Source organism: Uloborus diversus, chromosome 5 (genome assembly GCF_026930045.1).
Source record: "Uloborus diversus isolate 005 chromosome 5, Udiv.v.3.1, whole genome shotgun sequence".
Taxonomy (NCBI): Eukaryota; Metazoa; Arthropoda; class Arachnida; order Araneae; family Uloboridae; genus Uloborus; species Uloborus diversus.
Window position 1 is genome coordinate 156,639,568 of NC_072735.1, and position 18,635 is coordinate 156,658,202.

General features: G+C 31.7%; 1 protein-coding gene across 1 annotated transcript; it reads right to left on the minus strand.

Moving 5' to 3' along the window:
• Positions 1–2,053: 2,053 nt before the first annotated feature.
• On the minus strand, positions 2,054–18,191 carry LOC129223213 (uncharacterized). Its single transcript, XM_054857778.1, has 5 exons — positions 18,141–18,191; positions 13,878–13,969; positions 9,976–10,332; positions 7,880–7,913; positions 2,054–2,212 (listed from the first exon to the last, which is right to left on the minus strand). Exons 1-5 carry the CDS (start codon positions 18,189–18,191, stop codon positions 2,054–2,056), a joined length of 693 nt encoding a protein of 230 aa, XP_054713753.1.
• Positions 18,192–18,635: the final 444 nt, after the last annotated feature.

Genomic DNA, 18,635 nt, shown 5'->3' on the forward strand with positions numbered 1-18,635 from the left:
CACGCACACACACACGCTCGCGCGCGATCAAGCAAACACACAAACACACACACAGACATTTTCAAAAAATGGTCAAACTGGATTCTGAATACCTCAAAGGTTTTGTTGGCGACTGACATCTGAGGATGTAATAGCGATAACGAAAGAAAATAATGATGTGGAGGAGGAGGATTTAAGAAAACAAACACAGATGTAAAAATAGAGATTACAAGTACCTCAGACTGCAGAGAGGACTAGCTTAAATACATAAACCCCTTAATTTGTGTTCAGTGTTATTGAAAGAAAAAACGGTGCTTGTAGAAAGAAAAAAAAGAAAGAGAAAAGAAAAGATATAGAGATTGTCGTATTATAGAAAATGTCTTGGAGGATGGAACTCCAGGTGAATCATTAATTAAATAAAAAGAAACTTTCGAAACAAAAAGTTATACTTATCTTAAGTTTTGTGTAAACCAATTTGAATATACTTCTTGAAGTATTTGTACATTAAGCAAGCTTAAATATAAAAGTTGGCTCGTGTGGAGGAAGAGAGGAAAAGTTTTCCTTCAAAATTGCTTCTTTATTTGCAAACGAAATTGAATTTATGAACTGAAAAGATGAAATTCAGTGAACGAAGTAAACAGTTTTTTTCCGACCCCCATATGGGGGAAAATACTCTATGTCTTAAAGTATGCCTTGGAGGAAGAATTTATCAAAGGCTGTAATATTTCTGGCGATACTTTTATTTATGGAGTTATATGTTAAATTTTTTTAGCAATGTACTGATGAATCAATATAATTCTTCTATTACTTTTTTGCCTCTTAATATTAATGTTTTTATTCTTGAAATATTAGCAAAGTTTTTCCAAAATTTTGAGAAAAAAAATAAACGTCAAGAATTGCGTTTAGATGTTTTATTTTAGCCTTTGAAAATTTAAACTGGTTGAATAAAATTTTTGCACTTAGTAGAAAAAATTCTTTCTTATACCTACTCGTCGAACCAAATGAAATGTATTTATGCAGTTTCAGACATGTGTTCAAATACGTTTAACTTTTAGATCCAGTTGCTATGTTTAATTTTTTTAGTTATCTTGTTTTTTATTTATTTATTTATTTATTTTTTAACGGAATAGTTATTGTGTTTCTGTTACGTCTCGTCCGTGCAGAAAAATTTTATTGATCTTTAATTATAAAAATAGAAAATTCGAATAAATGGAAAAATTAATGGCATGAATAAATAAGTATATGAAAGCAAAAAGTAATTAATAAAAATAAAAATAAGTAAATAAATAATTATGAATATCCCATGGAATATTCTCTTATCTAATACTTTAAATGCTTTTTAATATTGAATCTTATTATTTATTTAAAACAAACCGAGTCCAAAATACTACGATCATATTGTTACGAGTCCGATTAGTATGGGGCTAGCCGATCATAATGTACAACCCCAGGTTTTGCATTAGGGGATTTTTAGATCCTCACTACGACGTCATTCAGTCGGTTAAGGACCTTATAGGGTCCATCCCATTGCGACTGCAATTTTCAGAAAGACCTTTCCGTCGGATGGGGTTCCATAACCAAACCTTGTCACCTTCTTGGAATTCATGTCCAGTGGACCTTGTGTCGTATCTGGCCTTCATCTTCTCCGCCGCGATGTTGATTCGCTCTCGTGCGAAGTTATGAACGTCTTCCAACCGGGCCTGGAGATACTGGATGTACTCCTCAGGTGATGAAGGCGCATCCGGAGGATGACCGAAGACGAGACCATAAGGTAGTCTCGTGGACAGCACTGCGGTAGGCCAGCAGGAACAAATGTAGCTTCTTGTTCCAATCCTGTTGATTTCTGGAGACCATAAGCGAGAGATTATTTAAGATTTTGCTGTTAAATATCTCCCCCATGCCGTCTGATTGCGGGTCTAGTGCTGTTGTCCTAGTTTTCTCAATTTCTGAGAGCCGGGTTGAATGCGAATCCTGGCCACTCACTTCCACGCCCCTGATAGCATGACGATCCTTGCGGGTTGCTTGCTGGGCGGCTTCGAATTTCATGGCATACACTAGGGCGGACTTCAGATCTTTAACGTCCGCTATCCGGAGAGCCTACTGGATTTCCGGATCCTGAACTCCGGCGATTTAGGGTCAGGTTGTCTTTAACTTCTACAGGGCAGTCGCGGAAAGCCAGATGAGACAATCTCTCGACGTCCCCTGCTAGCTCTTGCAGGGTCTCTCCAGTCTTCTGTAGACGAGATTTCAGCTGGAATCGGCTAAAGTCCTTCTGGCACTCCTCTCCGAAGCGAAGCTCCAACGCAGATTTTAGGGCGGCGAAATCCAGGCGCTGGCTGTCCGGAAGAGTCTGTAAAATGTCTGCTGCGTCACCTGCCAGGGATGCTGCAAGATGGCAGGCCTTTGTAACCGAGTCCCATCCATTTGTTTCGGAAACTATTTGGAACTAGGTCTTGCACACTTGCCATGAGGATTTGCCGTCAAATGTGGCAAGCTTAATTGAAGGTCGTGTAGCCGAATTCACAACGTCAGCAGCAACGCTTCCAGATGTCACCAATTTCCTTTTCAGGTCTTTAAAGATCTCTTCTTTAAGTAGATGAAATTTTCTATCTTCTTCTTCCAATTTATTTTCTACAGCATTGAATTGGCCTACAACGGTACTCAATTTTTCTTCAAATTTTTCTTCTATTGCGTCATTCCTATTTTCTATTGCATTAAATTTATTTTCCATAACGTTTCTGACTGAGTTAAGATCGCTTTTGATTTCTTCCTTGTATGCAGTAAGCTTCTCTTGGTTAGAAGCAAATTCATTTTTCAATTGCTCTTGATTCGCCATAAAACTTGCAGTCAAATTACTTTTTAATTGTTCTTGATTAGCTGCCATATCACTCTTCACAGAGTTGATTGCATCAAGAAGTCGTTTTAATTGATCATCCATTGCGCTAGTAATTACCACAAAATGTCCAAGTACAGGTAGTCTTTAAGACGAAATGTCCGAGGTTACACAAATTATTTCAAGAACGTCCAGAACAAGACCCACGTTGGGCGCCAAATTGTTAAGAATCCGGTGCAACTTCAAACTTTCTTCGAGATGACGAATCCAATCTTGATAAAAACACAATAAATTTATTTATAAATATTAACAATAGAGCAGGTAACAATTGCAAACATCCAGCAATTAATCGAATATCGTTATAAACATTGTACATTACTCAGTACACCACGCATTTAAATCCAAAATACGTGAAAAGAACAGTATTTCGAAAATTACAACGCAAGCGCTAATACATTCACAGGCAGCAGTGAAAAACGAGACTAAACAGTTAGAAAGTAAAACTGTCTCTCTTCCATTCATAAGACACCCGGCGTTTTACATTCAGCAAAGAAATATCCAGAAAATCCTACAATGTTCTACCAATTTCTCATATTTTCTTCTTATTCCATTCACAAACCTTATCACTCAGAAAGGGGGGAGGGACCGTATATTTCAGTCGAACATTAGGGGGTTGTATGTACATTACAAGAAGCTATTTACAAGTTGCGTAACTAATATAATTTTAGATGAAAAATCATGGAATACACGCCAAATTTAGCCAAATCACAACAAATTAATCATAAAAATAATTACTATTTATAAAATTTGTAACAATAAACATTATTTCTTAAAGGTATTTTTGTGTGGGAACGCTGGGATTTCCTTTATACCTCATCAAGCTTCACAAGTAAGGTTTCATTTTAAAGATTTTTAACCGACTTCAGAAAGGAGGCGGTTATCAGTTCATACCGTATGTATGTTTTTTTTTTTTTTTTTTTTTTTTTTTTTTTTTTTTTTGTTTTTGTTTGTCCACTCACTGCGTCTTATCTAGTGAACCAATTCTGATAATTCTTTTTTTTTAATGGATAGGAAATGGTTCAACTTCGGTCCCATTACTTTGCTTCACCACATTTGTTCATTAGAAAAAAAGTTGTGGGTAAAAAACTGTAAATTTCATGCAATTTCCCTATTAAATTATTAAATACTAGTTTTTGCCCGCGGCTTCGCTCACGTTGATGAAGTTTTTTTTCAATTGATTCAAGTTAATGTTCATTACAAGCAGAGGTCAAATAGTTACCAAAACATTGTTTGTCTCTAGTTTCGAGGAACATTTCAAATTGCCTGCCCCCTTAAATGTATCAAAAGGTATGATTAAAACTGAAAGTTACGGGGAAAGGGAGTAAATGAAATGTTGGCAAAACTGAAAAGAAATCCAAAAATCACAAAAAATAAATCACGAAAACGTTCAGGAGTTGTAAAGAAGTCAGTTTGGGTAATTCCCAAAAAATCCAATTCGAGTGAGGTCAACTATTCTTAAATAAAGTGAAACAGTTCCCTTCCCGATTTCCATCAAATACATAATATCCAGCGCTACACCAGCAATCTAAATTATTGTATAATGTGTAACTTCTTACCGTAGAAATCGTCCCAAAATAGGGTCAACAATGATGCTACCCGAAATGTTTCCAATAAATAGTAAAAATTTGGCAATTGTTTGAAATTGTGTGCAAAGACAAAGTAATGGAAGTTTTTGCGCTGTTTATGAATTTGCGAATTAGTTGGCGAATTATTTTACGTGTTAACAAATTTAAAGAAAGAAATATGAAAGAAATGGCGATATTTGGTTACATGGTGAAAACCGAGAAACAGTATTGCGTAGTCTTTAGCTTCAAAAACAGCGACAGTTGAAAAAAATGCCAAAATGCCTTAGCTATTGAAATGATTCCACAAAAAAAGTTTGGCTAGATTCCAGCTGATCGATTAAATACCCAGTCAATACAAATAAATTTAAAAAAAAAATCATTAATTGCCTCAAAGTTGCATTAAAATGGAAAAAAATCAGCCAAATCCATGTATTATTTGCCAATCTTGTGCAAAAATCTTACTTCAAGATTTGACTTGAGAAAAGCCTTGAACAGTCACGAAAAGCAAAGATAGTCAACAATACAACAATAGTCGTTATCGACAGGGAGTTGAGATGATACACTAAATATCGTATTGAGTTAAGGAAAGCCTTCGAACATGGAACTAAAAAGCTCATAACTCGTTTTTTATTCTACTTAGAAATTTCGAACAGGTGCCATCTTCAGCAGAAAAATCAGAGCTTTCGATGGACATATAATGTCAATATGTGCAAGTATTTTTTCACCCCCATATTAGAGAATTTATACGAAAATTGTGTTTTATTGCCCCCCTAAGAGGGTTTTGCCCCCCATAATGGGACGAAAACTACCATATGTGTTATTCTGATGCATAAGCCATATTATTGTAAAGTTTCATCAAAATCCATTCAATAGTTTTTGCGTGAAAGAGTAACAAACATCCATAAATCCATACAGACAAACTTTCGCATATATAATAGTAGTAAGATAAAACCCATTGTTACAAAAGTTTGGTGCCACACAACAGTAACATTAATAGTAATTGTAATGATAATTTTGAATGAAGGCTTCTCTGAAGCAAGCATCAAGTTTCTTCAGTGTCATTGCTCTGTAGTGGTGGTAAGCTTAACCTTGAAGCGAGGTAATGCAGTGATTAGGATCTGCTTAACCTTCACAATGCTACAGGTTAGGTTTGCCTCAACTATACTAGTATTTTTATCGTTATCATCTATGCCAATAACAGATGATCAGGGCTAATTAAAAAGATACAGGATTGCATCACAAGCAACTTGTATGCTGTGAAATGTAAATCAGTTTAGGAGGACGTAATATTTAAATGGTTTAATTAAATTAACACACAAATGAATTCCAGAGAGGAACAAAGATAAATTTTTAGTGCCAATCGCTTAAAGTTTAAGGTGTGTTTATAGTTTTTTTAAAGTATACCTGGCATTTTTATGAAAAAAATAAGGTGAAGTTTCGTGATGTGTAATAACTTCTTACTATTTCTGAAATACATTCACACTAAAAAATATGAAAGAAAAATTTTTGAAAAAGAAAAAAAAAAATCGAACCGACTTCAAAATTGTTCTAAAAAGGGAAAAATAATTTTATTCTTTAAACACCATCGATAATACTCTTAAACATAATTTTAAGCAGGCCCAGTTTCTTCACTACCACACACATTATGTATTGATGACAGTATATTTGAGTAACGATATAAAGGTTTCGTTCCTAACATAGGATGATTTTCTAAAAAAAAATCTGAACGAAGCATGGTTACACTGGATTTTACTTTTTCTTTTTGCGCCAACTTCAAAAATTATGTTTAAGAGTATTATCAATGGTGTTTAAAGAATAAAATTATTTTTCCCTTTTTAGAGCAATTTTGAAGTCGGTTCTTTTTTTTTCAAATTTTTTTTTATTTCCTTCCTCTTTCGGAGATAAATAAATAACTCTGTGCAGCTGAAAAGTAAAGAAGAAAAGAAAAGAAAGTGTGATATAGGTAAATTCATATTTGTTTCAAAATGGTTAACCACTTAAGCAACTGACACGTCATTATATTAATAGTTTTATTAACTTTGAATAAATTGTTTTAAAATGTTTCGTTTTTGCACATATTTTCCAATAGTTTTACAAAGTAAAATACAGTACTCAACTTTTATTAGTCAAAGAAAATGGTACGAAATTAAAAATATCTATTAAGATCACGATTTATACATTTTTTAAACTGATACATTTTCGACAACTGTTAATTAACATCTGAAAGCATCCTATCACATTTTACTACAGTAATTAATTCACATTAAGAGGGTATTTTAGTCTAGAGGTTTGATTTTTAGGTGATTTTATGGGAGTCATAGAAATAAAACCAGTAGCTATTTTCACTATCCATTTTATCAGTTTTTTTTTATTGATACTTAAAAAGTATAAAAATAATAGATGAAAAAAAATTCAAAATTGTAGTTTGCGGAAGCTGGCAAAGTAGGGACTGTAAAAAAGGAGGGGGGGGGTTCCTGGTTGACATGATTCCAATCCTCTAGGTGATATGAAACCTAAAATTAAGGTTAATTCTTACTAAACAAAGATGTAGAATTCTGGGATGTAGCCAAATTGAAAATTTAAAAAAAATCACAAAATTGTGTACCTTTGAAAAAAAAAAAAAAAAAACAAAAAGTTCGTTTTTTGAAATCTTTTTTGAACTTTTTTTTAAATAACTAAAATAAAAAATTACAAAACCCTTACTTAGAGACAATTGTTTTGAATTTCTAGACTAGAATAACCACTTAAGATGTTTTCGTAAAAGCTTGAGCTTCAAAAGCGAAACAAAAAATATACATATTTTTAATGATTAAAATTTTTATTTTTAGTATTATTCATTTCAAATCCGTTGTTTGTTCAACATTGCAGTGATAAGTTCACAAGTACTGACACAAAAAGTCTTGCACTAATGAGAAACAATAAAACATGATGTCAATAAATAATAATTGTGCATTACAATCACAGTGAAATTACAAGCATTACATTCAATCGAATTACATTAAACACACTTCAATACGTTGTAACACAAAACATCTCGAATGATTTTATGAGGACTCGCCACACAAGAAATGTTTTAATTTTCTTTGGAATGTAGTTAACAGTCTCGATTACAATAAATGAATGAGACGACGTAATGGAAAATATTTCAGGAGTACATAACTATACGTTTGTTTATGATTGTTTTTAATCCCAAACCGAACTGACAATCGCAGAAAAGAAGCATCTATTAAAAATCATTGAAATGAAAGTATTTGACATTGCAAAAATGTATACATTGTCTTTTTCCAAGCTGATTACATGTGGCAGCTATGTTTTCTTTACGTATTGTCTTCCTCCCCAAAGAAAATCAGACATTTTCCAGAATTGATTTTCTGCAAAAACATTCTTAAAAGTTCAAAAGTTACTTTAAATATTTTAAAATTTGTTAATTTGGTGTATTTACCTTTTTTTCAAGTAGAAACACAATTACGTTCTTGTCTTTGAGGTACTAAATACTAATTTAAGCATTCATATCCAAAAGATAATTATTGTTTAATCAAATGTTTTATTCATCGATATAAATGCAAATGTATAAAAAAAATTGCAAAATTAAGTATATTTTTAAAATAATAAATAACAACAAGTTATACATACATATGATGATGACTTTGGCACCTTGCATACGGAAAATAGTTCTTTTAAGTAGAAATAGTCAAAAAAAAAAAAAAAAAAAAAAACATAAATCAGTGAAATATTCTATTTACGGAAAGGCTTTTAGGAGATTTATTCTTATTTTCAACTTATGTCCTATTTGAGCAGAAAATGAGCTATAGGCTGAACCATACTTTATTTAAATGAAAAATGAGCGAATAATCTTTGTGCTTCAATATGAATAAAGTGAAAACCCAACGTAAATAATTCATAAATTCTCTCTGAAGTACAGCAAGTAGTTATTTCAAGGCTACAATGGAGTTTCTTCAGCAGTGGAAAAAAAAAAACACAAACCCTCACCACACAACTAGAAAGTCGTGAGAGAACTGCTGTATTTTCTCGAGATCTTTTGACGTTTGTTTTTCACTGAAATCATAATTTACCTTATTTGACTATACACTTCAGATTAAGTCATCAGTGCGTTATTTTATTAATAACCATCTCAGTGAAATGCTACTATGAGAGTTTAACACCCCAACGCTACTGAAAATACTCCTGCTTAAATACCATTATGAAACACAAATATTTTTGATAGCACAATTTTTAAACGATGTGAGACAACGTTTAAAACAAATTTACAATGTTTTCTTGGATATTATTTAAACTTCCTCATCTTAAACACATGTAGGAGTATGTAAATATTTAGTACTGATAATTTTAGTTATGTAATAAGGTTCTTTTTCTTCCGAGTCATAGATTAAAACCTGAACTATTGCTGTTTAATATGAATATTATAAATATAAATTATTTAAAATAAATATAAATGTACAATTCGAAACAATGAGTTTCAACTTCGTTTCGTATGCGTTTTGTCATCACAAGTTATAAGCTAAAATCATCTTTTAGCACATTTTTTCTGTACAATGCGTTGCTAATCGGGTCAACGTAACTGCTTAGATAATATTATTTGGAATTCTAATCAACATCGGATCATTTTTCCAAAAGAAATTAATTTTTCCTTCTAATTTTCGGGTAAAAAAAAACATTTTGAAGCAGATTTATTCATTATATACGACTGTTCTATCGTATGCTGCCGATTCAGTTCTTTATTTAAAATACTATTTACTTTCATACTACGCATATAAATGAATAATTATCTCTTGTAAAGCGGTAAGAAGCAAAGGGATGTAAGAGCGAAAATTAAACACTTAAAGATAACCAGTACAAATGATAGGTGAAACCTCTCCTCTGTCTTGGGGCAAGATATAGTACTTGTAGCCCTGGTAGGTGCTGTTACACAGCATGATTTAGAAAACTTTTCAATGAAAACCTAACAAGGACCTTATCTTAAAATGTATTTTATTCCAAACATGACAATTTCCACTTACATCCCTTTGCTTCTCACTGCCTCATATGTTGTTCTGCCTAAAAGTTGATTGTTGAATTGATACAATTAACGTTTATAATGAAAATGATCATTGTCTTTTCTCTCTCTCAACTGTAAACTCTCAGAAAATGTCAATATCCGTAGTTTACCTTTAAAACACACGATTAAAATCATAACATGAACACATTTAACATTAAAATAACAGAGGATATAGCTCAGTCTTTTGTGGTGGTTTATTTCAACTCAAAGTTTATATCTTCGTAGAGTGAGATTCAACCAATACAATGTTGCAGTCAAAAAATACTTCTAAAGTAATACAATTTTTCATCCTTACATAATGGCTTGTTACATGAACCGTAGTTGGTTCACTACTCGGTATGGGGAAGTAACCAGAGCCATAGTGGTTGACTAGACAAGAGTCAGCCATCAAATTTTTCTTAGAGAGCCCATGACGTGAGGTAGATTATTTTACAGTCCATCAATCTATTCTTTTCCTTTTCCTCCCATGATGGTGAAGTCGAATTTCACACGTGCACCCACTTCGTATCCTGATGTAGTCCAATCGCCAGGGCCCGTTCTCGTTGAATTCGCGTACAAGAGCATATGAGTAAGTGTACCTCTGGACGCAGACGGAACGATGGCGTCTGTCGCCGTCAATGTATTTGCAAGCGTGGCCTTTGACTCCCTCCTTGCAAGACGTCTGGTAGAAACTCTGCGTGGAGTTGAGGTCTCGGTACAATTCCAGAATCTTCCCGGATTTCGAGACCCCACCCAGAGGCTGGACTATTTCGGTCTCGGAGGGGCAGCATTCGTCGGATTCATTCACCGTCAGGTAGAGCTGCTCTCGCTTCTTCAGCACAGGGTCCCATGGAATGTCCCTGAAACAGAAAGGTTTGCTTCAGACATTGTGGAAACTTCAGCAGAAATGATAAATAAGAAAATAAAATCGCTTGAACTTTGACGTCTTGAATTCAAATTATGTTTTTTTTTTTTTTTTTTTTTTGCAATCACGGATTGCGATAGGAGTCTACTCATTGAGTTTCTTGCTTCCACAAATGCACTGGGATGGAAATGGAGAAGAAATTCTCACCCGTCCTATTATGACTGTTGATTTTCAAAATTATGAATACGAGGCATATCATAAAAAATGAAATGGTTATTAGGACGCGGTAATAAAGATCTGGTTATTAGCACAAATTTGCACCCGTATACTCATCATAAAGATTAAATATACAGTATATACCTTTACGGTATTTTTATTTCTTGCTAACCTTAAATGATAGGGACTAGTAATCAGAAATATTTGTATTTGGAGGAAGACTTGCTTTTCAAGTTCATTTACGTTTAAGTTCATTTACGTTTTAAAAGTATCATCTGCTTAAGTTAAACCTTGAGTGAACGTAAACGATTTGCAAGTATGGAGATCAAAAATTTGATCTCTTTATAAATATTGAAACAATGAGGATGACTATTTCTCGTCGTCATATTAATCGGAAAAATCAGAGCAACATCAACCTCGGTCAAGTGAGTCGTTATTGCTCAATAAATACTTTTGAGAATCAAAGAAAACATTACTAAGAAAAACAACGTTAAAAACGCAAGTTTCGAAAGGAAAAAATGCAGACACGTTTTTCAGGATGTGTTTCAAGGAACCTCTTTTTCAGTGCAGACAGATATAAGCTTATGGTAGTAAAGTCTTTGGCCAAAACCTTGCTTTTGTCGAGTGACTTTACGTCCACAAGCTCACATATTTCTGTATTGAAAAAGGGGCTTCTTTGAAAGGCTTAATGTCCATAAACTTACATGTTTTTGCATCCAAAAAAAAAAAAAAAAAACGGTTCATTAAAACAAACCCTGAAAAACATGTCTCCATTTTTTTTCCGAATTTCTTTCAAACCTTGTTTTTACACTTACTCAGCAGAAATATTACGCCACACTAGCTGTGTGGTTTTACTCGTTTATTGATGTTTACGATTTTGACTAAAATTTTTTAGTTTTATAAAAGAAGCATTTAGTGATACCAGCGTAACAAACTGACATGCGAATGCTAGTTTTGATTCCCTATTTGATTAGATTATCTGCATTTTGCAGCAGGAATTTTGTGTAATCCAACCAAAATACTTACTAGTTGAATAAATACTTTTGTGCTTGAAAAGTAGGGGAATGTAGAGCAAAGTTAAATGGTTAATTGGCATTGAAATAGTATTTTTTATTCTTGGACGTGAATTTTCGCTTAAAAAAAAGTGGGAAAATTTCACTTTATTTTTTTATGGGGCAAAGTGAGAATGAATTATTTTTGTAAGGAAATGTTTTCTATTCGATTATAAAAATATTTTTGATCAAATGAATCAGTAAATAAAAGGTTGAATGACTAAATGAAAAGATTCTAAAAAAAATAAATGAATAATTAAATAAATTAATTAACTAGTGGTATGAAGACAAATAAACGAGTGAAAAAAAATGAATGAATGAGTAAATAAGTGAATTACTGAATTATGGTATATTAATAAAATAATTAATAAAAAATAGTAAGAGATTTAATAAATGATTGAATAATTAAACGAAATTAACTATTTCGCTTTGCTCCATCCACTTTGCCCCGCATGTACTTATCTAATTGTAAAAAATATTTAAAATAAAAATAGGCTTAATATTAACAAAATAAATGTTGCACCGAATATTAGAAGGTCTCAATTAATATTTCAAATGTTAATTACAAGAACTTTATCATTCAATAATACCAAAAATAATTTTCGACTTACATCAGAATATTTCAATGTGAGTATCATTTTTTGAAAATTGCTTGTATTATCATATTCTACGAGTTTCAGAGTTACCCTTTTCCTCACTGGAGTAGGCTACATATGTTACTACGTAGTTAAAATATTACTGGATAGGTGGCGCTAAAAGCAGACTAAATATTTCACCATTTCACGTTGACCCACTATTTCACTTTGCCCCACATTCCCCTACAATAAGAAATAACAACGTTTAATTGCACAAAATTGCAGACTATTATATACAGTATTTTTAGATTTTCATTTCTTGCACTTATATTAATATTTTATGAATAAAAATAAATATATTCTGTTAAAAGTTTATTTTCTGCTTAGTTACTAAATATTTCAGTCTTTTGAAACATAGAACTATGTTTACTCTTACAACTAAATTGCCATCTACGACAGGTTATTTTTTTACTATGTTAAAAATCTGAGAAAATCGACTTGTGAATGTAAGCCTCGATTCCCATTTTGTTTAGGTTAACTTTTTTCCTAATTATTTTTTTTTAAATCTCATTTGTAGTATTTATACAAGCGCTATTTTAAAAGTAATAAAAGATATTTTTTAGTATTAAATGATTTAATTTTTTTGAAGCTTAGAAGTTTCCTTACTCTTGAAACAATAGCTATATCATTCATATTAATGTTTTTCTCTATGTTTAAAAACATGAACAAATTGACGTAAAAATGATAGCCTCGATTCCTGATTTGCTCACGCTATCCTCTTTTTTTGTCGCAAGATTTTTACTCAATCTTACCAATACTATTTGTACCTTTTTTAACTTTAATTTCTTGCTTTTATATTTAAAAGAATTTAAGCTAATATAATATTAAGTAATACAATATTTAATTGAAGTATAGATATATGGTTATTCTTGAAACAGAGTTGCCATTTAATACTTATTATTTCTCTCTTTATGTTTAAAACCCCGAACAAACCTACGTAAGTGGGAATGTTAGCAAAGACTCTATTTTTTTTTCTGCCTAAATTTTTCTGCATGATTTATTTTCAGTTCTTTTGAAGTTTCTGCTAATTATTTTAGTAGTTTTTTCCTTTCGTTTTCAATTTCCATTGCTTATATTTAAATTAGAAAGAATAACAGCTAAAGCTCTGTTCAGTACCAATACAATTATTTCTTTTGAATGATAGATCTTATGACTACTTTCATAATCGTTGTGATCTAATACATTTTATTTTTCCTCTATGTTTCAAAATCCAACGAAATCTCAATATAGTAGTAATCTTGATTCTCAATTTGTTCACATTACGTACATTTTACACCATGATTGTTGTTCAATCCTACCCAAGTATTTTATTAATTATAATTATTAGTACTTTTTTCAAATTTCGATTTCTTACATTTATATTTTAAAAAATCAAAGCTAGTGTTCTGTTCAGTGCTAAAATATTTATTTATTTATTTATTGAAACTTTGATATAGGCTAACTTGTGTAACAATTTCTATCTAATGCATGTTATTTTCTCTCCTCACTTAAAAATCTGAGCAAATGGACATGCAAAAGTTAGCTTCAGTTTCCAATTTGATCAGAATATCTACTTCAGACTATTTCCGCATGATTTTTACTCAATCCTACCATCGTTTCTGAATGATTAACTGAGTAAATTTACTGACAATACTTACGAGATATATTTATGCTTTTTGTGACCTGGTTTCCAGCCATTTCGATGAGCACCAAAAGCTCTGGAGTATACACAAGTGAACAGAGATAGGAGCTAAAACGAAAGAAAAAGAGAAAAAAAAGAATTATAAAATAATTTAGAGGAAAAAATATATTCAATGCAAAAATTGATTAACATTTCGTAGGAAATGATAAACACGAAAGCAGTTATTTGGAGAGGTAAATGAGCTATGTCTCTAAGCTCGGTATGAAAATACTATATGTAGCTTTAATTTATGTGAGTCTTCTCAAAGCATTTATTGAAAACATTTTTAACCACGTAAAATGTATCTATACTGAAAAATAAATAAAAAACTCAAGAAGTTAAAAATTAGTCCTTAGTGGAATTACCCTATAAAAAATGAACTGCACTTTTCTCCATTAAAAATATATCCGCCCCCAACCGCCGCCTCTGTTCACAAGAAATAGTAATAATACCGTATATTCACTGCATCTAAAGGTATTTCCTTTTTTGTCATGCGCGGTTTAATATTTGACACCTTAATTTTATTTTACGCGGATGAGTTTCGGTTTTACGCGGATGCGGCAACGCAAACAGATAAAATTTTGCCCTATTTTAAAATCCAAATTCCTAAAGATTTCAGATTACCCGTAATAAACTGCATTCGAGCTTGGGCCACTGGAGACATTTTATGAAATCGGTTCTAGAGCTCTTCCCAGAAGCAAAATTGTTAAACTCGCACCGTTCAGAACTCACTAGAAGAAGAGCTTTTAGGAGTGACAAAGGAGAACAAAAGCAACGAGGTTACCGACATCGCTGGCACAGAACCAAAATCGTTTACATTGAAATTTTTGAGCCATACCTTGACATTAAAAATGATCTTTCTGATGTGTTAGTGAAGGAAGAATTTATCATGGAAGGAAGATTATATCATGGAATATTCTATCATGGATGTGTTAATGCTCTGCAAAGAACTACAGAGAAAGTCTGAACGTTCAAAAGACTATCACAGTCAGCTCCTTTTCATAAACGCTAAATTTATTTGAGTTTTCTTTATGCATATTGGCATGTTGTGAATAGAAATCGATTTCAGTACACATTAAACTTATTATACAATTAACCATCACAAGAATGAAGTATTTTTTTTTCATGTACGGAACATAACCCCGATTTTAACACTAGTATTAAGTCTCAATTTACATGGTTTTGATTTACGCGGCATTTCCGAGGAACGTATGACCCCCGCGTAAAACGAGGGTCTACTGTATTTAACGAGTTTCAGCTTAATTTTTGTAAACCTCAATTTTCATGCTTTAACTTTAAAAGAATTGAAGAAGCGTACGAAATTGCTCGTAATAGTTGAACGAAGAAAACACAGGGTTAGCATAAAAGAATATTCCGGTTTTAAAAATTTTTATTTCATTATACTTAGTACTATAAATGATGCATAAAGATGAAGATAAACTGTCCAAGTTTTTTTTCACTCACAAATGTTCGAAGTGTGCGCCTTTCGTAACGCGACACACGTCTATATCATACATTTTATAGTGTTTTACTGTCATTTTTTTGTAATGCTGCACATATGCGATCTTTCAGTTCTTGCAATGTTGTATAGGCAATGGTGGTGGCTATTCCAGCACTGTCAGTGGCGCAGCGAAGTGGCGGGATTTGGGGGTAACCCCCCCCTTAGAGGTCTTGATTTTAACATTGTCCCCAATCCTAATACAGTAGTTAATACACGTGTAAGGATTGTTATGACCAAAAAACCCCTCCGGATGGAATTTTTGGCTGCGTTAGTGCGGAACGTGCACGTTTAAATAGTTATTTACGTTCAAAAAAACTTGGACAGTTTATCTTTATTTTTATGTATTACTTGTAGTGGTATAAGTGTAATAGTTTATGAAATATAAATTTTTCAAACCGGTATATTCGTTTATGGTAACCCTATACATAAAATGTTCTGAGCAACAAAAGAAAAAAAGAATGAGAAAAAGAAAAGAATAACCACTTCTTATACGCAGAAAAACCTCGGGGATCCATCTCCAATTTCATCGAGTGAATCAAGTTAAAAAACGGATCATTATTGATAATTGTAGGAAAGGAAGCTAAAATTGGCGCTGAACGTTGCGCCATCAGTGAGAAACGAAACAATTTGTAAAATAAGTGTTTCCAATTATTAAAGACCAAATAGGCGAAATGCAGTCCACCAAAAATGTAAAAATTATTTTCTAACTTGTAATTATTATTTATTTATTATTTAAAAATATTGTATAATACAGAAAAACTAATACAGTGGCAATTAAAATAATGTCAGAAACATACGTGAATTAAGTAAAACATATTAAACGTTTGAAAATTTAAAGCATCTTGACTTGAACTCATAAATAGGCATGCTAGAAATGCATAACTCATGACAATAATTGTTAAAAAGTTTAAAATTTAAACAGACAAAGTATTCAACATAATTAATCTGAGTAAAAAATATCGCTGAAAATTAAATGACTCTTAGGCTATCTTATTTGGCACAGAAAGCTAGATGCAATTGACAATATCAGTGCAATCAGTTACGTATATTTAAGCATATATTTGTTATAGAAACAAAAAAGAAGATGCATAAGTTACGACGGCGTTTAAGACGAGGAACATTGTAGATAGCATTACACAAATATGAGTTATGAAATTTAAAAAAAAAAAAAAAAAAAAAAAACCGGTCACGGCATTCGACAATTTGTACAATATTATAAGAAAAACGTTTTAGACAAACTGTTGTTTCGATCTTTAAAAATGTTCATTTTATTTATATTTTGATACCTAAAATTCTCACAGATTGAAGGAAATATCTTTAAAATTGCGCAACGAAAAAGTACCAAAAAGAAAATAATAATAATAAAAGACACGAGATTAAATAATAATTATGATTTAAATATCATTCGAGCATTATTATTAGCATTAATCATTCTGTAACTTAAGACTCGAGCATTTGTACTTTCGAATAAGAAAATGATAGTAGTTTTAAAAATTAAGTAACTGTCGAAACTCAAATGGAAGAACGTTTAGTATGTCTTCAATAATTGCAACAAAGAATTCCACCAAAAAAAAAAAAAAAAAAAAAAAAACTAAGGCATGTTTTAATGGTTAAAATTCATCAAAAACAGGTTTTAAATATTTTTTAAATAAAATAGAACCTCGGTTATCCGGATCTCCGATTTATCAGGATCAATTTTGTTGAGTATAAAAGTATTACATTCACTTAAAAAATAATTCTAAATTATTAATGCAAGGGCGGAACTATAAATGCTTCAAATATTAGCTTTTAATAACTCCTGCATAGGTCGTACAATAAATTACGATAATCTAATAAACAACATGGCGTACTTGGAACATTAATCCAACACCACTTCAGCTAAATTATAAATGATAAAGTGTTTACGAGAAATGGGTGATCCTATGTAATTTTGTTACAAAGCATCGTTTTTTGCTGCAATAAAAGATAAATCTGCTCATTTAAGAAAGCGTTTTGCTCATTATCTCTACAACCCGAATTATCCGGATTGCCTTCGATCCCAGTTAGTCCGGATAACCAAAGTTGTACTGTACTTCAAAAAAAAAAAAAAAAAAAAAAAGTTAAAAAAACTCGTCATAAAATTTGAAGTGCAAATAATAAATTTTAACTTAAAAATTAATTGTGCGTAAGAAATTAAGCAACAGCTTAAAACTCATAAAACTCAAAAGAGTGACCAAATTAAAAAAAAAAAAAATAAAACCTCATTAAAAAAAAAAGACCATATTCATTTCACCATATCTTTTGCAATCTGGTATGTTAAAATTTTGTATCATTTGTAGTGTTTTCGTAAAATACCCCTATATTTTTTTCAACGAAGAAATGCGTTGATTTTATTTAATGCAGCCATTTTTAAAGTATGAATGGAACACCGGTCAACTGTGACGAGAATATTACTTGAAAAATTAAAAACATCCAAAAAACTCAAAAAAAAAAAAAAAAAAAAAAAAACTCCAAAAAAAAAAAAAAAAAAAAACCCCCTCTCCAAAAAAAAAAGACTTCTTAAGAAATTATGCATATATGCTTAATTTAGTAATATTAATAGAATGAGTTTTGCGCAATTTTACACTAACAATTGTTTTGGCTGTATTTTATATTTTACTTCGAATGTGGGAATTTCAAAATTGACTAATTTTTTGCATGTAATTTTTACTAATTCATAAATCGAAAGGCAGCTGATTATTGAAATATTTTTATACTTACGATCATGACTTGCACAAGAAGAATCAAGCAATTCTTTACATTATTATTCATCGTTGTTAAGTTCAAAATTAATTTTAATACCTAAATAATTTTACTAAAAGATAACGTGTAATGGGCTGAAGACCACACTGATCTGCATAAGTGTCCGTAATAGAACTTTCGGGGGAAGTCCTAGTGAGTTCCAACATTGAATTCATCAAATCGTCAAAGATAAAATCGTCCCGCTGAAGAAAAACCACCTGCGGAGCGAACACCTCCTGCATGGAATTGGCTCAGAAAGAGTTGCGATTTCTCTTTTTGTGACAAAGATGTCATTAAACAAACATCAAAAGCTATAAAAAAACATAATGATAAAAGTATCATCCAGATTATATGCCCGATGACGTAATGTTGAGGTGCCAATTGGTTTCTGTATGAGGTATCTGTTATCTCCCCAGATGGATGTGATGGATACCGAATGACGTGGGCTTCTTGAATTGTACTTAAATCTTTTCC